General features: G+C 39.6%; 1 protein-coding gene and 1 long non-coding RNA gene across 5 annotated transcripts; one reads left to right on the forward strand and one right to left on the reverse strand.

Moving 5' to 3' along the window:
* The first annotated feature begins 1,510 nt into the window (after positions 1 to 1,510).
* Positions 1,511 to 14,117, forward strand: LOC109891941 (putative E3 ubiquitin-protein ligase UNKL). Of its 4 annotated transcripts, none has more exons than XM_031827398.1 (16): positions 1,511 to 1,635; positions 2,453 to 2,662; positions 6,216 to 6,392; positions 7,291 to 7,457; positions 8,098 to 8,233; positions 8,330 to 8,447; positions 8,577 to 8,661; positions 8,757 to 8,917; positions 9,375 to 9,563; positions 10,107 to 10,160; positions 10,834 to 11,011; positions 11,118 to 11,207; positions 11,287 to 11,520; positions 11,682 to 11,875; positions 11,993 to 12,250; positions 12,430 to 14,117. In XM_031827398.1, the coding sequence occupies exons 1-16, from the start codon at positions 1,571 to 1,573 to the stop codon at positions 12,583 to 12,585; spliced, it is 2,472 nt and encodes an 823-aa protein (XP_031683258.1). In that variant the 5' UTR covers positions 1,511 to 1,570; the 3' UTR covers positions 12,586 to 14,117. The 4 variants fall into 4 exon arrangements, with proteins under 4 accessions (XP_031683258.1, XP_031683259.1, XP_031683260.1 ...); XM_031827399.1 differs by having other exon boundaries at positions 7,324 to 7,457; XM_031827400.1 differs by lacking the exon at positions 9,375 to 9,563.
* Positions 14,118 to 18,198: 4,081 nt separating this feature from the next.
* Positions 18,199 to 21,968, reverse strand: LOC109893391 (uncharacterized). Its single transcript, XR_002255753.2, has 5 exons — positions 21,939 to 21,968; positions 21,723 to 21,816; positions 21,296 to 21,504; positions 21,111 to 21,176; positions 18,199 to 19,260 (listed from the first exon to the last, which is right to left on the reverse strand). It is a non-coding gene; the product is annotated as an uncharacterized LOC109893391 (long non-coding RNA).
* Between the last annotated feature and the right edge of the window lie 9 nt (positions 21,969 to 21,977).

Raw genomic sequence — 21,977 nt, forward strand, 5'->3', positions numbered from 1 at the left:
GTCCATCAGATCAGAGGCAGTAGAGATGACCAGGGATGTTCTCTTGGTAAGTGTGTGAATTTGACCATTTTTCTGTTGCTAAGCATTCAAAATGTAACGAGTACTTTTGGGTGTCAGGGAAAATGTATGGAGTAAAAAGTACATGATTTTCTTTAGGAATGTAGTGAAGTAAAACTTGTCAAGTACAGAAACCCCAAAACACTACTTTAAAGTATTTTTACTTAAGTACATTACAACACTGCTTAATAGTTAATTCAGGAATGTGTCAATTATGAAGAACTACTCAGTAAAAAAAATCTGAGTTGGTGAACTGGCTAGCAAGCTAAATTGAAATGTTGCAAATCATCTTTGTCAATCTGTCTTTCAGGGACTTGACAGGGTAATTGATGCTTTGGCAGGACAAATCACTCTTTCCCGACTGGTGTGGAGCTTTTGAGAAATAGTAACATTATCTGATTAGAAATGTTAGAAATCCAGCTACTGTTTTCTGCTCCGTTTAGGCTTGCAAGCTAGCCAAGTCATTTGTTGTGCATCCTTAGATAAATGTATTAATGTTGTTTCCTAGTCAATACATGCATTCTGTGTCTGAGTACTGTCAATACATCTCTGTATAGTGTTGCATCGTTGCTGGGCAATGTTGCCTGTTCAATAAAAGGCAAAGTTGTAAAAATTATTAACCTGACAATAATGCTTGACCAGCTGCTTTTGGACCCTACTGCAACTCCCCACTAGTCAATCTCCCATTTATTTCAAACCTTTCCTTAGTTGTTTGATCTGACAGCTGACTCGCCCAAGGACCCACAGCAGCGTTTCCCCAAAATGGTCCTGGGGACCCAAAGAGGTGGACTTTTTGAGGTTTTGTCCTAGCATGACTACACAGCTGATTCAGGGTAATTGGTCAAATTGATTATTTGAGTCAGCTGTCAAGACCAACCTGTACAAACACTGCTTTACCCTAATGGCCATTGCCCTTTGCAGGGAGGCAAGTAAGTCTGTGAACAGGAACTGGTATCAATGTCCTTGGTCATCATAACATGGGGATGATGATGGTAATGTGATGGTGTTGCTGATGATGATTTTGGTAAGCATATTTTTGATGTGATTCGAGGATGTGTACAGTGCGCTTTGCTTGTTATGTACTATTGCTATTTTTACAGATCCACATGCACTTCTTGAATGCGCAAATACACTTTCCACAGTTGTAAATGTTAGGGATTTCTGAATATTTGCGCACAAATCTTTGTACATTTGTTCAAATTGTAGTTTTATTTGTGAGCTATGTTGAATATATTTACAGATCATATTTATTTCTTGATTTATGGTTAATATTTGAAATATTTATACAGTTTCACAGATTATGGTTTAATTTGTGAAATGTATATACATATTTCTGGACTATAGTTTTATTTTAATATATTCACACATCAAAGTTTTATTTGTGAGTTATGTTGAATATACGCACGGATCGTGGTAGACACATTTACAGAATAAAGAAACAAATCTCACTCCGTACGTAAATGGAACGAAACGGAACAGTTCGCGCAGGCGCGTTTCATTGTTTTGACTGAAAATGCCGTCGGTTTCGAAAACGGCGGCGAACGCTTCTCCTCAAACCGAGAAACCAACCCACTATACGTAAGTAAAGCAAACGTTAAATGGACAAAGACGTATTCCTTAAAATATCGTGCTTCTTTTATGTACAGAATATTGTTTTATAGTTGGACTGCTTGATATTCCTTCACTCGTAGTGCAGTAAAACATGGTGCTTTTCCTTTTGTAAATTCTTCCCAATGCACGCAGTTAGCCTGGCGCTAACTTGCTAGATACATATTCAAATTGATACAGTAACTGAATTTTAACAAATACGTGTGTATAATTGTATTGTGTGACCGTGAAAATGTTCCACATAAAAAAGAGGCGTAACATTAAAAAGCGGAATTCGCAGGAACTTGGTTGGTGGTTAACGTTAGCTAGCCAGTCAACGTGCTAGCGTGGACTGGGTAACGTTAGCGAAGTTGAATGGTTTGCCAGCCAGCAGTGTTATCCTTTTCCTCTTTCCACCTCGGCCTTATTTGCTGTCTGTCTACGCATATGTTTTGACGTACGTTCTGGTTGTTTGATAGAAGGCAACGTCGAAAATCTTGCGTGGATTGTATGTGAATGGTCAAGGTAGATAGCTTCTAGCTATCACTACCAAGTAGTTTTATCAGTTCGAGTGATTGTAAAATTCAGCTACATAGCTAGCTAGTGTCAATCAAATATTCGTTGTAGATGGTGTAAACGTTTATCTCCTTACCTTTAGCATAGATATTGTTTACTTTCAATTTCGAATAGCGAAGCTGTAATATTTATATCAAAGTTAGATGTGATATTCCCCTTGAGCTTTGGACTTTTTTACACGATGTCAGGTGGTGTCTTTCATTAACACCGCCTTTGTCTTTCCATTTTGCAGATATTTGAAGGAGTTTAGGACCGAACAGTGCCCCCTCTTCTTGCAGCACAAGTGCACACAACATAGACCCTTTACATGTTTTCATTGGCATTTCCTCAACCAGAGGCGACGACGACCGATTAGAAGAAGAGATGGAACTTTTAACTACAGCCCTGACGTTTATTGCACAAAATATGACGAGACTACGGGCATTTGCCCAGATGGAGAGGAGTAAGTGTGAAGCCTCAATTTTTTTTCTTCTGTGAATTATTATTGTCTGGTTAGATTATTGCTACTGTATCATGCTTATCAATGTTGTGGCTGTTGTTCATTCCGGTTGAGAATGAACTCAATTTGTGCAGGTTGCCAGTTTAGTTAGCACACTTATAACTGTGTTGCTCACTTTTTTTGGATGCTGCATTGTTTCAGTAGGAAGTCAGATTCATGCGAATTCCTGACGTGAATGATCCTCGTTGCACAGAATTCAGCTCGCACTACGAGCTTGGTGATGACCTAGCTTGCACATGGTGTTGTTGACTTGTCTATTGTTCGAGCTAATGTCGATCCGCATGGCCTCCTATGGCCCCGGAGTGGGACGACAGACGTTCTCAATAATGCGGAACCAATTGAATGATTCAACCACATTCATTGTCATTTCATGGATGTTTTTTTGTAATTCTCGCTGGACACGTCTGTTTTGAGCTGCAGAGTGGGGTTGAGCTTTTTCCTCCAGTTTGCGAGGAAACGATGAACACACCCCCTGTTTTCTTGCTCATGATTGAACCGCCTTTGCACATAGCCTTCTCCCATTGGTCGAACAAGCAATGTTTATTGTTCATGAGTCGGTTGAAAATGAGGTCGCTTTGAACGAGTTTCTGCTTTGTACTTGTATCCTTAATGTTGTTAAAAGTACTTATACATGGACGTGTCTGGTTTTTACCACTTGCACTCTATCATTATGTTCATTGAATCCTAAGAAGCATGAATTGATACTTTTCCGTGTGGTTTCATGCAAGTACAATTCAAGTATCAGCTCAGCCTAAGAATAACTACTATTTTATGGTAATTAATAGAGATATACTGAGGGGTAGAAATGAAGTATGTAAGTCTTTTATATATTCTTGCTCTATTATTTAATGGCTACTGACGCTTTTTTAGGCCCAACCCTCAAAGCATCAGCTAATTTCACTTTATTTTTTAAAACAAAATCAGAGGAACATATTTTGAATGTTTGGGGTATGCCACTTCAGCTCATTCTTAGAACTGTAGTTTTCGTTACTGGTGTGACATCAATCTACTGAAAATGAAAGTAACAAATAATAGGCCTTATGAGCCTACATATTGTGTCTTTACAAATCATGATAATGATAGCATAAACAAATGGTAATAGCCTAAAATATTTGTGACATGATATAGTGTGTCAGGTTGGGCGGATACAGTTTGTCACTTGAGATTACATATGAGAAGGCTTGTGGTGGTGCGGATAGACACAAAGGAAGGATGAATTAAATTGTTAAACTGCTGCTCCAGTTTCAACTGTTCTGCCTTATTATTATTCGACCATGCTGGTCATTTATGAACATTTGAACATCTTGGCCATGTTCTGTTATAATCTCCACCCGGCACAGCCAGAAGAGGACTGGCCACCCCACATAGCCTGGTTCCTCTCTAGGTTTCTTCCTAGGTTTTGGCCTTTCTAGGGAGTTTTTCCTAGCCACCGTGCTTCTACACCTGCATTGCTTGCTGTTTGGGGTTTTAGGCTGGGTTTCTGTACAGCACTTTGAGATATCGGCTGATGTACGAAGGGCTATATAAATACATTTGATTTGATTTGAATTAATAAATTAGCAGTTCATCTGCATATAACTAAAATAAAAGCTACCGTATTCAGTTACCAGGTGTAACAAAGTCACAGGGTTATTGTAGAAAAAAACACACAAAAAAGAATGCTACCCTGTAGTGGGCGGCAGGGTAGCCTAGTGGTTAGAGCGTTGGACTAGTAACCGGAAGGTTGCAAGTTCAAATCCCCGAGCTGACGAGGTACAAATCTGTCGTTCTGCCCCTGAACGGCCTAGGAACAGGCCGTTCCTAGGCCATCATTGAAAATAAGAATTTGTTCTTAACTGACTTGCCTAGTTAAATAAAGGTAAAGTAAAAGTAAGTAGTGAAGGGGGAACTTACATATCAGGTTATTATTTTTGACGATATATCCTATTCACAATATATTATTTATGCTATAGTTGCCGGTACCTACACCAAATCTCCAGTATTTTTCCTTCATAGAGAACAAGCTATCTTCTCTTTCAATAGGGAGCCAATCGCAATCCTTATTGTATCAGCACTTAGGTATTGAAATAGAATTGTGAAGTCCCAGGCATTTCCCAGCCCTACTAACCTGTCCTGAGTAATATTACAAAATGCTCATGCTTGTCCTACTGGAGCAGATGTACTTGTTAGTATACTTACTGACAGCTCTATCAGTTAAAGAAAAATATTAACATTTCCATTTATCTTTTATTTAACTAGGCAAGTCAAATTCTTATTTTCAATGACGGCCTAGAAACAGTGGGTTAACTGCCTTGTTCAGGGTCAGAACGACAGATTTTTACCTTGTCAGCTCAGGGATTCGTTCTTGCAACCTTTCACTTACTAGTACAATGCTCTAACCACTAGGCTACCGGCCACCCGATATGTTGGTTGGGGATTTTACAAGTCTCCCTACAAAATTAACAGAATTTAAAGTTTCACTGAAAGGAAGCAAGCTATACAGCTAATAACCTAGCCTATTTAATAAGACAGGATGGATGTTCTAGATTATATCTTCATAAAGATGCTGTTCAACATTAAGAAGAACAGCTCTGAAACATGATATTCAAGCCACTTCTATAATTTGGGCCTATTTGTGTCAGAGCACCATAAAGAAATTGAGTAACTCGAGACGTCTCACTCACTAGTTCAATGACAATCATCAATGGCACCGGTCTGGTTAAAGTGTGTTGGTCAGGTCCACAGTTTAGTGATATCTAGAGGTAGAGACTAGCTGTGATGTTAAAAGTATTTGTGGCAAATGTGTAGCATACTGAATACTTTATAGTGGTTTATCATTGAGAGGTTGAGTTCCAGTTTCCTATATCAGTGTATTTGGAATTTCACAGCAGAAAGTAAACAATGTTCCTCAATTCAACCTGCTGTTATATTGAAAGTTCTATACAATATTTAAACTCTGCCTGAGAGTGAGCACTTGCACTCTCTATTCCTCATTCTACCAGTGGCTGCTCTATTCTCGTGACATCACATCCGTTGCCATGGTTACTGCTGCGGAGTAAGAAGCTTTTTGCTGTATTTGAGGAAAGTATTTGTTTTCAATGTGAATTTGAGCACATTCATAGCGATGTATTATTTCTGTTCAATTCCTCACCATACATCAAAGCCTGTGAGAGCGCTGTATCTATAAAAGGCGTTGCATTCCTCTGACTCCCACTGGGCATTGGCTACATTTTTGTTTGTCTGATGTGCATATTAAGCACCAAGAAGAACGGTCGCCACTAATACAGGGAGGAAGACCGATATCTCATTATGCTCTGTAACTCATTCCTTTAGCCTCGGTCTGTTTCCTTTCAATTAAAATCTGTGGAATGACTTCTTAGGAAAAGCACAGCATAGAATTCTAGAAACATAGGATAGAGACCGATTTTATGCAGATTGTATCTCTGTCACATCAAATCCTGATAATTTTAATGAGGAAGTCTGCATTTGTCTAATCATCGCTTCCTTTCCTGTCTAGCTGTCCTTACTTGCACCGGACCACTGGTGACACAGAGCGCAAGTACCATCTTCGTTATTACAAGACTGGTACCTGTATCCATGAAACTGATGCCCGCGGGCACTGCGTGAAGAACGGCCTACACTGCGCCTTTGCCCATGGCCCACATGATCTCCGCCCCCCTGTCTACGATATCAGGTGATCTATCATGCCTTTAGTAACCACTCTGTTCTCAAGGTGTCATACCATCAACAAACATGTGAATAGGCTTGTTAAGCCAGTTAGCTGAGTACACAACGATAAATCATGCAAGGTCTGACCATGCACTGACAAAATGTACCAACTGATTCCATTCGTACATCATAGTTTTAATGAAATTCTTAAATTGACCCGTAGACTATATTTTTGAAGCTGTCAACCCCTTCTCTACCATTGTTAGTGTTACTTTGATTCAACATGGTACGTCTAGCTGTCCCCGCTGAAGTGATAATAGTCTGTATCCACTCCAGTACATGCCCATACATGGCAGTGGGAGAATGAAGCGTGTTCATCTATTTTCTTAGCTCAATTAGTCTCCCTGATGCCTCTCAAATTGGCTGGGCTAAGAGCAGATTAAACCACAATTTTATCTTCATAGCCATCAGTCATAGTGTACTTATTGTCAGGGTTGATGTTGGTTTTGTTGAGTACCATTTACTGTGCAAACAATTAAAGTGTTATTGTTATTTCTTTAATGGGATGAAGTAATATCCCCCCACATCTTAGATGGATACAAAAAGTAGGCCAATATCTGTATAATACAAGCAACGGACTTAACCGTAACAATAGCATACATTTGCTATTTTACTATGAATCATGTGTTCACATTTTAAATACCCGTCACTGGAAAATAGCAATACCCTGTCCAACGTCCCATGAATGACATCACATTAAGGAATGGGAGCTTGAAATAATTCAACAAAAACAACTGTAAATGTGGTATCAGAGGCATGCTCATGCGTTGCCTAGCAACTGTTGAGCAGAACAAGTCTAAGAGCAAGGCATTGCCTGAATATTCTACATTTGTCTCTTCCTCTTTTTTGTTTGTTTTGTGTAGTAGCTCTCTCACTGATCTTCTTCATGTGCACAGAGAGATCCAGGCACAGGAAGCCCTCCAGAATGGCCAGTTGGGATCTGGAGAGGGTATCCCTGATCTACAGCCTGGAGTACTGGCCAGCCAAGCCATGATAGAGAAGACTCTTACAGAGGACCCCCGGTGGCAAGGTGAGCAGCAGACACATTGAATCTGGTGGCGGTGTCACCCAGTGCCACATCATTTTTCTATTGATTGGATTTTCTTGACCTGTTGTTATATTTTGGCATTAGGTAAATAACAGAATGTCGTACACTGAGTATGTTTATATGCACATTAATAAATCAATATTAAACTGATTATGGCAGAGTATGGCGTTAAGCAGAGTACGGTGTTAATATAATTGGTGTAAGATCATAATGGTAGTAAGCATACGCCGATTAAAACACCTGGGTTTCGGCGCACTCGTTCTCATTATTAGGACATGTAAATGCTTTGATCAGAGTTCAGAGGTGTGTACAAGCTTCCTCCTTTTGTCGAATGAAGTGAGTGAGTATGCATATTAAAAATAGTTTTCACATACAAACTTTGTCTGGACTAAGAATCAAAATGTTTTCGCTGGTAGAGCATTTATTTTGATCTTTTTTTTTCTGCATTCGTCAGTCCTGTCAGGTAGCCTGATTTCAGATGTCCATGTAAACAGGATTATTAGGGAACTCGTTCTTGAAAAGCATGTAAATATTTTAAATCAAGAGATTATATTAATCTGACTATCCACAGTAATTGTTTATTGTGGACATGCAACATACTCATTGTGTGCTTTCCTTCCAGACACCAATTTTGTTTTAGCGAACTACAAAACAGAGCAGTGCACCAAGCCTCCACGACTATGCAGACAGGGCTATGCCTGCCCTCACTACCACAATAGTAGAGACAGAAGACGAAATCCACGCAAGTTCAAATACAGGTAGGAGATTAGGACTGTCTAACAACAAAGAGAATGCCTTTGACAACTGTGTAATAATTCTGTAATATGTAGTTAACCCCTTGAATGATGTGTCAGGTCAACTCCGTGTCCCAATGTGAAACATGGGGATGAGTGGGGCGAGCCATCGAAGTGTGACAGTGGAGACAGCTGTCAATACTGTCACTCACGCACTGAACAGCAGTTCCACCCAGAGGTAAGTGGGACATTTGACACTTTATAAATGCTTAGCACATTTTGTCTCTTGCAATGGGGAATCTGTCAAACCTTGTTTTGGGAAAATGCCACACAGTTATGAGCAGAGAACCTGTCTTTCTCACTTCAGATCTACAAATCCACCAAATGCAATGACATGAGGCAAACTGGTTATTGTCCTAGAGGGCCGTTCTGTGCGTTTGCGCATGTAGAAAGTAAGTGAAGCTCCTCAAAATAAGTCAACGCTGTCTTGCTTGTTGGCAACTTCTCAAACTTAAAACCTCCTGTCTGTGATTGTGTATTTTTTCAGGAATTCCCTCCACGGAAGAGACCATGAACTCGTTGCTAACAGCGATGCAGTCAGGCTCCCAGGCCAAGCTGGGCTCTCAGCAGTATTCAGAGTGTCCGGTCAGCGAGTGGGGCAGCAGTGCACACTCCATCAGCAGCATCAACAACGGCCAAGTGGGGAATGTATGTGATCTGATTACTACTCCCTCTCTGCTTCTCTCCACTGTCTTTTCAAAGGCATCTCAGTTTGAATGAAAAACATGCCATCTATAGATTAGACCCTGAAAAGACATTTAAGCTGTTAACTTTCCTTATTTGTTACACCTTTGTTTTGTATATTCTTGTCATTTTATGTTTCCGTTCTTCTGTTTTCTGTACTTGCCTTGTATTTCACTAGTTTGTAACATCATTTTGTTTCTGGTAGTACTAGTGCACCAAGAAATATACAGCGTAATTCAAATTAATATAGGATTCAACAGAAACCAAACTTTAACAATTCAGTGTAATTTTCTCTCTCTGAAGCCAATATTCCATCTAAACATCTTCAGTTATCATCTGCTCTCTGGCCTCGTTAGGAAAGCTGGGCTTGTTTGGCTGGCTCTAAAACCCTATTAAGATCATGTGTACTTCTCTCCCTCAGGTTTCATATTCTAATAGTCCGACTGTAACGCCAAGCTCAGGAAGCAACAGTTCATTGTCCCCAATCGGACCCATCGGCAGGTCCAAATGCTTAACTAATGGTAGCTTATGTTCAGAGTCCACCACGTCAAGTGTGTCATCTCTGACGTCTAACTATCCCAAAGCGCCGGGCTTTGAACGCGAGGATCAGGTACTACAATGAGACTGCTCTCTCTCTTTCCCCGTCCTTATGGGAAGACCCCTGTACTCCACTTAGTGTAGGGCCTGACCCACTGCTATACACACTTTGGTCATAGTTTCCATTATTTTGATTTATTTCTATATTCAATTATTTGTCAGTCACTTTTTTATGTTTTTACGTTTGTCATTTTCTATAAATTTGTGATGACTTGGTGAATACTGAAATTAACAACCAAGGCAAAAATAAATAATAGTTTACCCATTCCAGGTCAAATTCAGTGTTGTGCTTAACATTTTATGAACCTAAATTAGACATGGTTTGGATATGTGACTTGTATTCATGTTATAAAACAAATGTCTGCTTATTTAGTTTTAGACTGTCTTAATGGGTTGTGGTGATGACATTAGACATTTTCTCTCTTTTGATAGGGCTGCAGATGACTGATTTATTAACTGAATTTTCTTCACTTTTAAGAAAGGTGTTGGCTTTCTAAGACCCAGCCAATTGCTGGGTTTAAGTGTTGGGTCATGTGAATGTGCTGTCTTTTTTCAGATAAAGAACTATAAGGGCCATATCGATCAAAAGATGATGGACCTAGACAAGCAGGTGAATAACTTAAGCATTTGTCGTTGCCTTTGTATTTCTAGAGGCTAGTGACTGTGTTTTCCCTATATTAATTTATCGCCAGTCCAAAAAATATGATTTATGGAGAATCATTTTCATTTTAAGTGTAAACTTAAATGACAACCAGATATAAAGCATGTAGAAAAGATAATGGAGCTATATTTTTTTTAAAATAAGATCATCTTTGAGAACTAATAATCACCAAAAATAAAAACTATACAGTCTATACAGAGAGTATAAAATTCCAAAAATGGCATGGGACCCCCATTGATATGTTCATGTTTGAGTCACTGATAGCATAAGCCATGGCAAAATGTGTAGAATTGCAGGAACTTAGATTTAAAAACTGCAATTTTGCCACCTATGCTGAAAATAAACATAGGGGAAACACTGTTAGTGATATGTAGAACATTTTCTATTTAAAGGTATTCCTGTGGAGGCAAAGGGGTTTTGCTGTTATAATTTCAAAGTCATTGGGATCCGTCCAATCGACTTGATAAAAAGGCCTATTCATGATCTCCCATCTAAAGCATATGACCAGGCACGGTATCTGTGGCTTGTCTTCTTAACTGAGCACCAATGTAGTAAAGCTAAGTATTGCTCAAAATGACACTATTAATGAAACAATGCCTTTCTGTGTACGCCTCTTTTACAGACACACAATAGTGTATTCTCTGGGATGAACCCTCTGGCATCCAGCATAACCTCCAGTATAGAATCTAGCTTGGCCTCCAGTATTGGATCAGATAGTTCCTCACCCACCACCTTATCAACAATGAATGCAAAAGCAACCCCATTCTATCCTGGGAGCAATACTGTGGAGTCAGTTATAGGTAAGTGTACTTGTATTGTACAAACGTGTTTGAGGGGTGAATGTACCTCTTTATACATGGAATACTTATTTTCCTAATAAAAAAAGCTACTTGCCTTTTCTTTCAGGTTCTGCACTTGACCTGAATTTTTGTGACATCAATGTTGCCTCTCTTGATAAAGAGTTTGAGGAGCAAGAAAACAACAGTCTTGGTTTAAGTAAGCAAACCTTTTTTGAAACATTGAACACAATTAACTTAAATTGCGAAGTTGATTTATGCTTCCCATTGCCCTCTAGGTCAAAGGATGTTGGGAGGATCTGCTCCGGTCAACATTCCTGGCTCCCTTGCACGGTCTTCTTCATTGAATTCCAACTCATCACTCTCTGCCTCCCCTCTGAGCTCTCTCTCCCAGTCCCTGTCCCAGTGCCTGTTGTCAGGAATGGCTCCACAGCAGACTCAACCTCAGGGCCTGCTAACCAAACCTGAGCATGGCCTTCTGGGAACACCTACCTCCTCTCAGAACTCTCTGGGTAAGTTAACAATATAATATTTACTAGCAATCTTGACAAACATGCAAAGGTGAGCATTATTCTTTTGCTTATGAGGCATCATCAACAATTTTATAAATGCAACACTTTTCTTTTGTTTTTGTGCTTTGACATGAAACAATTGTCCTGATCCCACCTTATAGGTTTGAATGGGGGAGCTAGCAGCATATGGGACTTTGTGAGTGGCAACTTCTCTCCCAGCCCATCACCAGTGTTCAGCAGCCTGGGCTCCACCACTGTGAGCAGCAGCGCTGATCTGAACCGGCTCTTCAGGGAGCTGGACGAGGCCAAGAGGAAGATCAAGCAATGGGAAGACGCGTGGCACCAGGTCAAGCAGGTCAGTCACTAGACCCATGCAAGAACTATGACATGAACTAAAGGCACTGTCTCCGTAAGCAATACATCCCGACCCTTGTTAAACCAATTATATATTTGACATGTCTGTCTGTTCCAGGCATGTGAGGCCTGGCAGAAAGACTCCCATGATGTAAAAGAACAAGCAAAGTCAGCCGAGGCGGAGCGGCAGCTGGCAGAGCAGACGCGAGAGGACACGGAGCGCAAGCTGAAGGAGCTCCAGGGGGACTTTGACGTGCTGTGTCGCTCCCCTGGCACACCCCTGCTTAGAAGCTATGGAGACCTGGACCAGCTCCCTCTACCAAAGCTCCACTCCATCCAGAGCCAGCTGCGCACTGATCTAGACCTTATAGACGGGGTAAGACGGGCCAGATACTAAGCACATTCTTATTTATAGTGATCAGGATATACATTATGGCAGAGTGAAGCATAAAAAATAAAATATATATTTTTTTTAAAGATCTTGCTAGGAATCATTGTATTGAGTTATTATGTTGCGAGTAGTTTCTGATACAACCTCTTTTCTTTCCAACACAGGTATTATATCAGCTTCAGTCAAAGAAATGTATAGTTTGCCAAACGCATGATCGTTGCATAGTCCTGCAGCCTTGCCAACATTATGTACTTTGTAAGAACTGTGCACCTAGTAAATCAGAATGTCCATACTGTAAGACAAAAATATTGAAGTGGTGATGTACAATTATTCAAGGTACTACTTAAGGAATTTGCCCTTTGAAGAACTACTAATACATGCTTACATTTTATAAATAGCATTTTGTTTCACTTTTTCATATAGTAATTCAATTAGTTTAATTTGAACTACATAAATGGTGTTTGATAAATCAAGTGCTTAAATGTAATCTGTTATTTTGTATTGTAAAGGATCACTTACATTTTCCAAAAAGTTTGGGCATCCATTGTTCAAGTGGGCCTAATTTGACTTTATCACTGAAACACATCAGTCAAACATTATTATTAGTATTGCAACCATCTTTGTGAAGATTGATTTCTTGTAAAGCACTTTGTTGACCTGGGAATTTGTTAAAGGGTATTTTAGAAATGAACTTGGAGCTGTTTTTGTTAGATTTATATATTTTTTCTTAATATGCTAATGTATCAAGCTTTTGTGTGTACTGTGAAACATACTAGAATATTTCATGTTTCCTATTGTTAAATCATGGTATAGTTCTATATATCTTGTTAGTTTTCATAGAAAAGTGCTAAACAATAGATTCTACTTTTCATTCTTTAATTTATACCTTTCCATCAAAAAAGTACACACTTTTGAATGCATTTTAGGCATAACCAGCAGCTGTAATATCAGTAAGGCACATTTATGCTAAAGCAGTTAGGAAATCAATTACTGTGTCTCTTAGTGATTACTGAATTGTTCATTATGTAGTTGTTAGAGGAGCATGTCTTGATGTACATAAGTCTGACATGGTGAATTTGATAGGATTCCTACTAGCTCTCAAACATGTCTAGAACATGTCTGATACTTGGCTTCTACTCTAGTCTCAAGTGCCTTGCCTTAGATGATAACCATGACCATCGATTCTTAGAGGATTGTTGTAAAAGCAGACACAGGTAGTCAAAGCCTCTGCACATATATCTACTTAATTTTGTTACTTTGCATCATGTGTATTGCCCAATCCTATGTCAAAGTATTTCCTCAGATTATAGTTGTATGAAGATATACATCTTGTCAGTGCCTGTGTCCTGACTTCATGCATATAAAACAATATTTTCCTTGTCTACACAGGCAATGGTGCTTTTTGAGGCGGCTTCAGTATAATTTCAAATGACCATTTTTGATTTAGTGTTTGGTAGTATGCAAGGAAACAACTCTGGTCTTGTTTGTAAACAAGATAAAAACAGGCTCCGCTATACATTTTAGACTGGTGTTTGTTGTAAGATGCATCATTGGTGTTGAACCTGTAAGTTGTGTTTTCAAATATGACAGTGTAATGTGCTTAGCTAGGTTAATCTAATTGAAATGACCTTCTACTGTGTTCAAAATGTATTTTTCCTCACTCTATATCTTGGTCCTTTTAATATTTGCAGCAATTAGTATGTTCAGTAGAAATAACCTTATATATTCCCAGGTACACGATTTGTAACTTAGTTTGAAAAATTGAGAAATACAATTGTTTACATTTAGATGGATGGTAATTCAGAGAAACAAAACTTGTTTCTCCTCAAATAAAAGGTATTGTGATCCCTCATGTTTATCAAGTTAAAATGGCAGGTGAAACAATTTTATTGCATGTCTTATAATCGTCATACGTTAACCAGCTACAAATCTAGATCACTGCCAGATATATTTGTATTGTCAGTCTAGCATACTGTAGAGTCGATCACTTCACTTTTGCAAGCTTTGTTGCTGCTGAGAGAAAGATGTATACATATAGTTGTAATGCATTTAGATTCTTGAATGTTATTGTGCATACACAGTTAAGACATCAGTAGCCTAATTTCTCACACAATACATTCAAGCAGTAATACATTTTACTTATACACACACACACACACACACACACAGTGGGGAGAACAAGTATTTGATATACTGCTGATTTTGCAGGTTTTCCCACTTACAAAACATGTAGAGGTCTGTAATTTTTATCATAGGTACACTTCAACTGTGAGAATCTAAAACAAAAATACAGAAAATCACATTGTATGATTTTTTTTAAAGTAATTATTTTGCATTTTATTGCATGACAAGTATTTGATACATCAGAAAAGCAGAACTTAATATTTGGTACAGAAATTTGTTTGCAATTACAGAGATCACACTTTTCCTGTAGTTCTTGACCAGGTTTGCACACACTGCAGAAGGGATTTTGGCCCACTTCTCCATACAGACCATCTCCAGATCCTTCAGGTTTCGGGGCTGTCGCTGGGCAATACGGACTTTCAGCTCCCTCCAAAGATGTTCTATTGAGTTCAGGTCTGGAGACTGGCTAGGCCACTCCAGGACCTTGAGATGCTTCTTACGGGGCCACTCCTTAGTTGCCCTGGCTGTGTGTTTCGGGTCGTTGTCATGCTGGAAGACCCAGCCACGACCTATCTTCAAATGTTCTTACTGAGGGAAGGAGGTTGTTGGCCAAGATCTTGCGATACATGGCCCCATCCATCCTCCCCTCAATACGGTGCAGTCGTCCTGTCCCCAGGACAGAAAAGCATCCCCAAAGAATGATGTTTCCACCTCCATGCTTCACGGTTGGGATGGTGTTCTTGGGGTTGTCTAAACTCCACTCGAGTGGAGTTTAGACAAAAGCTCTATTTTTGTCTTATCAGACCACATGACCTTCTCCCATTCCTCCTCTGGATCATCCAGATGGTCATTGGCAAACTTGCGACGGGCCTGGACATGCGCTGGCTTGAGCAGGGGGACCTTGCGTGCGCTGCAGGATTTTAATTCATGACGGCGTAGTATGTTACCAATGGTTTTCTTTGAGACTGGTCCTAGCTCTCTTCAGGTCATTGACCAGGTCCTGCCGTGTGGTTCTGGGCTGATCCTTCACCTTCCTCATGATCATTGATGCCCCACGAGGTGAGATCTTGCATGGAGCCCCAGACCGAGGGTGATTGACCGTTATCTTGAACTTCTTCCATTTTCGAATAATTGCGCAAACAGTTGTTGCCTTCTCACCAAGCTGCTTGCCTATTGTCCTGTAGCCCATCCCAGCCTTGTGTAGGTCTACAATTTTTATCCCTGGTGTCCTTACACAGTTCTCTGGTCTTGGCCATTGTGGAGAGGTTGGAGTCTGAGTGTGTGGACAGGTGTCTTTTTGTACAGGTAACGAGTTCAAACAGGTGCAGTTAATAAAGGTAATGAGTGGAGAACAGGAGGGCCTCTTAAAGAAAAACTAACAGGTCTGTGAGAGCTGGAATTCTTACTGGTTGGTAGGTGATCAAATACTTATGCCATGCAATACAATGTGATTTTCGTTTTAGATTCTGTCTCTCACAGTTGAAGTGTACCTATGATAAAAAAAGGACAGACCTCTACATGCTTTGTAAGTAGGAAAACCTGCAAAATCGTCAGTGTATCAAATACTTGTTCTCCCCTCTGTATGTAGAGAGAGAGAGAGAGAGATATATATATATATATATATATCTCAAAATGGCGTCATAACAATGACTCTTGTTACCTGAGAGACGTGTTATGGCAGCTAACATTTGGTATACCAAGTTTATAACTTCTATAATGTTATAGTTCAAGTAAAGTACCACTTAAACAAAGACTCATTAGATTAAAATGTTTTGATTTTCGTTTTAGTCACAAGTTCGGGTACTTTTGTGAATCTTTGAAACATTGTTACAGGCCAATCAATGTACTGCTATAGAATGTCTCGATTCTTAAATTGGTTGGAGAATCCTAATAAAGCTACTGGGCTACAGTAAATGCTCTCCCCAATTTTTAATATCACAGGTTTTTTGTATTTTTCCTGTGATGCCAACTAAGTTAATGTGGACTTGACTCAAATGAACCAAAGTGGTGTGGTAGTTTGTTCTTGTAGTTACTTTTTAAAATATGTATTGAAATGTACAATTAATATAACATTCTCTTCAATGGTTCAATGACAGAAAGAACTATGCCAACTGCTTTGGCTGACAATAGTAATGGACTTGAAGCCCATTTGTAGTTTTACCAAAGACCTTTATTGCTATTATGTTTCCCTTTTAATTAAAAAAAAAAAAACTTTTCATTTGAGTAATCTAAGCAAATTGTTAACCTAATTTGAAACAAACCAAACCTAACACCTAATGTAGATTTGGTGTGCATTTACAGAAACTAATGGCATCACTGTCCTTTTTTGTAAAACAAATGACTGGTCAGCAGCATACACATCATTCTAATTGGCAGTTGTCTACAGTGAAGGAATTTCAGAAGTTAGTGACATGTTAATCTTCTTAAGTGGCCATATAGATGAGTACCAGTAGAGGCTGCTGAGGGGAGGCCGGCTCATAATATTGTCTGGAACGGAGTGAATGGAATTTGATACCATTCCACCGATTCCGCTCCAGCCATTACCACGAGCCCGTCCTCCCCAATTAAGGTGCCACTGTGATGAGTACTATTTTGAAGTATGTTTGTCTTTTCACTTTACAGCTAAAATCTCAATCAGTTTTAAACATTGATGGTTGTGCACTACTTGTATGCTGTCAGGAGTATAGATTATACTTTGACTAATGTGCTTTTGTTTTCATTTGACTGGTTTTTCTTTGTTTTAATTCACAATTTACACTATCGCCATCTTTCCAATGACTGCAGTATCATTTGTTTATTGGTTATATATTTCAGTGAGTCATTAACGGGTGAAATGACAACTTGATTTATTTAAACCAGCATCAATGGCAGATACAGATGTGAGTAAGTTTAAGGAGCAACTCTTATCAGTCATGTGTTCTTGGTCCTTAAGCCCTCTTCAATGTGGCATACTAAGTATACATCTTCCTTTTACACTGAATAAGAAAAAATGTAAGCTCATATTTTATAAATATGGCTCTAAATCGTTCAATGTTATGGCTATATTAAACTAATGTTCTTTTACTATGGACCAATTTTAGTTAACATTTTATAAATATGTGCCTTTTGATGTTAATGTCATATTTTACCTGGCATTTGAAGAGTATTGCTCTTTAATGAGGGTAAATTGTTATTACAGAAACTGAAAAATAATCTAAATTCTAGTGCCTTTAGATAATTGTATGTACCATAATCTCCCCAATTAAAATCTGTGGTGGATACCACTCAGATGATTCGCTTTTTCGATATTATCACTTAATGATTCTCGAATGGTAAAATTTGCTTTGTCGCTCTGAAAAGTTAAGAATTCTGTGTAAAGAGCTTGCATTCATAAGCGATCAGAGAAGGGCCGTTTTGAACCATGTTTCATAAGGGAGGCTTAGGGCAACCTTAGAATGATGAATACTGCTTCTTCATCTCAGTCTGTATTTGCCATATATCACTCATAACATGCCACTCTACCTACCACCAATAAATATGATTCTTTCTGTACTCATCTTTATTGGTACAAGAAAAAAAGACAATTACTGTTAAAGAAAAGCACCAAGTAGGACTCATTGTTTTGTAAATGTAATTGAGATGTAACAATGCTCTGCAGTGGTTTAGCATAATCTATTTTGCATTCTTGTGAAGTGTTTGTTTCCTTGTTTTATTAAATATTGTGATCATGGAACCTGAAGATTTTATGCAATCTTGTACGTACATAAATGTATGAAGCTGTTCCAATTTTAGTATAAAAAATATTTAAAAAATGCGTATTGCAGCAGAACCTTTGTTAAAAACATTTAATTGTTCCCAATAGTTAATTTCAAAATGTTCATTTAACATAGAAACCCTGAAATATTGAATGTACCGTTCTAAATGAGATATTTAATAGGTCACTGGAATAAAATGGAGAGCAGTTCATCTGTTAGCTATGATGTAGCATCTAGTTTTGTGAATTGTATAGCAATGAAATAAATGTAAGACACATGCAGTTTTCCGGTCTCTGTATTTATCAGTGTAGTGATTAAGGGGGGGGAATACATTTTATTTTCTCAGGGTTTCAGTTACGACTAGGATAAAAGGTTTTTAATTGAACTGTAGTTCATAGATGTATTTACGCTGATGTCGATGGAAGTAGACATTTGTATTACGAATGAGAAACATGTCCCTTATTTTGTTAAAGTATGGACACATAGGACATTGTATATTGAATTAGTATTCAACTACCCCATAGAAATGATCAATGGGAGTTCCCCTGTGTTAAAGTTGATCTTTATGGAATCAAAGAATGGCCTGATTTGGCTTTTTACAAAAAAATAAGTAGAAGGTATTGAATCTTTTGCTTGTAGAGTATCATTAACTTGTTCAATTGTACTGCAACATTATGCAATGGTTTACAGAATTCACAATTTGTATCTTGGGAATTAAAACCATTTTTGATCTTAAACGTGTTGAGTATTTGTTTCATGGATTTAAAACCAAGGTAGTAATAAAGGTATGTACTTCTAGTTCACTAAACTCCAACGATTAATGCCCCATGACAAGTATAATCTTGCAATAACTGAAACATGAACCAGTATTTATTTTCTTCACATGAAAATAGCTTTTTCTTTTGGGGGGTTACATAAGGTTTCTTACTACAACCAATTAAATAAATATTTTCTTTATACAGTATTGGAATGTATCAAATGGATTATAATCAAAGATTGGCACAGAATTCCAGAAAATAGGTTGGCCCTCTTGGTAATGCACTATAGAATTAAGGTTCACTCAGATTACTGTGGTACAATGGCATGATGACTATCAGGAGACAGGACATCAAATAGATAGCACAGCAGCTGCAATGCCTAGAGCCAAAACAGATGAGATGTTCTCAGAGGTGCTTGTTATCAATGGTACTTTCTTCATAGACATTCACCACAATCTGTTTTTAATCGAGGTCACTTGATCCTGTTAACTAAACATAAGGGTAAATTTTGCCATTATTTGGTACTACAACACAATGTTTCTGCAGTTAGAACAAGCTTTTTTTCAGTGCTGGGATAAATGAGCATTTTCCCCACTTTGGCAAGGTTAGACCTCTATAAATACACTGCTCAAAAAAATTAAGGGAACACTTAAACACAATGTAACTCCAAGTCAATCACACTTCTGTGAAATCAAACTGTCCACTTAGGAAGCAACACTGATTGACAATAAATTTCACATGCTGTTGCGCAAATGGAATAGACAACAGGTGGAAATTATAGGCAATTAGCAAGACACCCCCAATTGGGGAGTGGTGGGGACCACAGACCACTTCTCAGTTCCTATGCTTCCTGGCTGATGTTTTGGTCACTTTTGAATGCTGACGGTGCCTTCACTCTAGTGGTAGCATGAGACGGAGTCTACAACCCACACAAGTGGCTCAGGTAGTGCAGATCATCCAGGATGGGACATCAATGCGAGCTGTGGCAAGAAGGTTTGCTGTGTCTGTCAGCGTAGTGTCCAGAGCATGGAGGCGCTACCGAGGCGCTACCAGGAGACAGGCCAGTACATCAGGAGACGTGGAGGAGGCCGTAGGAGGGCAACAACCCAGCAGCAGGACCGCTACCTCCGCCTTTGTGCAAGGAGGAGCACTGCCAGAGCCCTGCAAAATGACCTCTAGCAGGCCACAAATGTGCATGTGTCTGCTCAAACGGTCAGAAACAGACTCCATGAGGGTGGTATGAGGGCCCGATGTCCACAGGTGGGGGTTGTGCTTACAGCCCAACACCGTGCAGGATGTTTGGCATTTGCCAGAGAACACCAAGATTGGCAAATTAGCCACTGGCGCCCTGTGCTCTTCACAGATGAAAGCAGGTTCAAACTGAGCACATGTGACAGACGTGACAGAGTCTGGAGACGCCGTGGAGAACGTTCTGTTTTCTGCGGTGGGTCAGTCATGGTGTGGGGTGGCATTTCTTTGTGGGGCTGCACAGCCCTCCATGTGCTCGCCAGAGGTAGCCTGACTGCCATTAGGTACCGAGATGAGATCCTCAGACCCCTTGTGAGTCCATATGCTGGTGCGGTTGGCCCTGGGTTCCTCCTAATGCAAGACAATGCTAGACCTCATGTGGCTGGAGTGTCAGCAGTTCCTGCAAGAGGAAGGCATTGAGCACATCTGGGACATCATGTCTCGCTCCATCCACCAACCCCTGTTGCACCACAGACTGTCCAGGAGTTGGCGGATACTTTAGTCCAGGTCTGGGAGGAGATCCCTCAGGAGACCATCCGCCACCTCATCAGGAGCATGCCCAGGCGTTGTAGGGAGGTCATACAGGCACGTGGAGGCCACACACACTACTGAGCCTCATTTTGACTTGTTTTAAGGACATTATATCAAAGTTGGATCAGCCTGTAGTGTGGTTTTCCACTTTAATTTTGAGTGTGACTCCAAATTCAGACCTCCATGGGTTGATAAATTTGATTTCCATTGATCATTTTTGTGTGATTTTGTTGTCAGCACATTCAACTATGTAAAGTATTTAATAAGAATATTTCATTCATTCAGATCTAGGATGTGTTATTTTAGTGTTCCCTTAATTTTTTTGAGCAGTGTACTATAGTGCAAAAATAAAAAAAACACAGCATATTAATCTATGCATTCCATTATGATGCAAAGAAGAATAAATGCAAAACACTAATCGGTACATGTTTGAGTAGCCTATTTCTTTACCTTTCAAGCATGGAGTCAAAGCAGGTCAGTGTTATCTTTCTGTAGAACAACGATAAGACAAGGGCCCTAGAGAGGAGAGAGGAGATAGTCAATGCCACAGGCAGAGTGTTACAGTGAGTGACCACTGCATGCTGCTATTGCGCAACTATCAAACTCCTTCGACATAACAGATACCCACTCCTCACCTTCCCATCCCTCAGAGGGTAGCATCAGTGTCTCAGCTATGTGACATCTCTGGTTTTCGTCCAGGGCACTCATCCTCCCGGCCACCAGGTGCAGCCTGTCCTCAACAGCTGCTCAAGCAGGTCCAGGTGGATGGGGGCTGGGCCCAGTACACTGGAGGGCAGCAGCAGGCAGGTGGTTTGGCAGAGAGCACTGCGGATCGAGGGCCCTGCTGCCACCCACACACAAACGGCCACGTTTACAAAGTTCAATTGCTGTTGATACCACATCAACTACACACAACAACAGTTGCCCCAGACCAATCATAGGCAACGTCCCAATAAAAAGTCAATGATTAAGGGACCTGTTTTGTATCCACATAAAACTAGTAAATAAGCGATTCAACAACAAAGATTCAGCTAGGCTAAAACATTCAAAACTAGACCTCACCTCCATTCAGTCCAGAAGCCATAAGGTGTGATAAAGATGGCTTGTCTGACCATTTGGCCAGACAAGCCAAATGGTCTGAGTGTACACTGGGTATCTGTGATACAGAACAGTGAGTGACAACAGACACAAAATGTGTTCCTTATTTAACACAGGGCATATGAGACGGCTATAAATCTAGGAATAGTAAATCATGTCTATTGTAGCACTGTGATGTACCTGCTCCTGTCTCATGGTGTTGGTCTCTGTGCAGCATAG

This window comes from Oncorhynchus kisutch, linkage group LG6, assembly GCF_002021735.2.
Source record: "Oncorhynchus kisutch isolate 150728-3 linkage group LG6, Okis_V2, whole genome shotgun sequence".
Classification (NCBI taxonomy): domain Eukaryota; kingdom Metazoa; phylum Chordata; class Actinopteri; order Salmoniformes; family Salmonidae; genus Oncorhynchus; species Oncorhynchus kisutch.

Excerpts from the sequence above, each read along its gene's own strand:
- LOC109891941 (XM_031827398.1), top strand. The coding sequence starts at position 1,571 with ATGCCGTCGGTTTCGAAAACGGCGGCGAACGCTTCTCCTCAAACCGAG. Across the intron at positions 2,663-6,215 it reads ATTTGCCCAGATGGAGAGGA|CTGTCCTTACTTGCACCGGA; the intron begins GTAAGTGTGAAG and ends TTTCCTGTCTAG. Across the intron at positions 11,876-11,992 it reads CGTGGCACCAGGTCAAGCAG|GCATGTGAGGCCTGGCAGAA; the intron begins GTCAGTCACTAG and ends TGTCTGTTCCAG.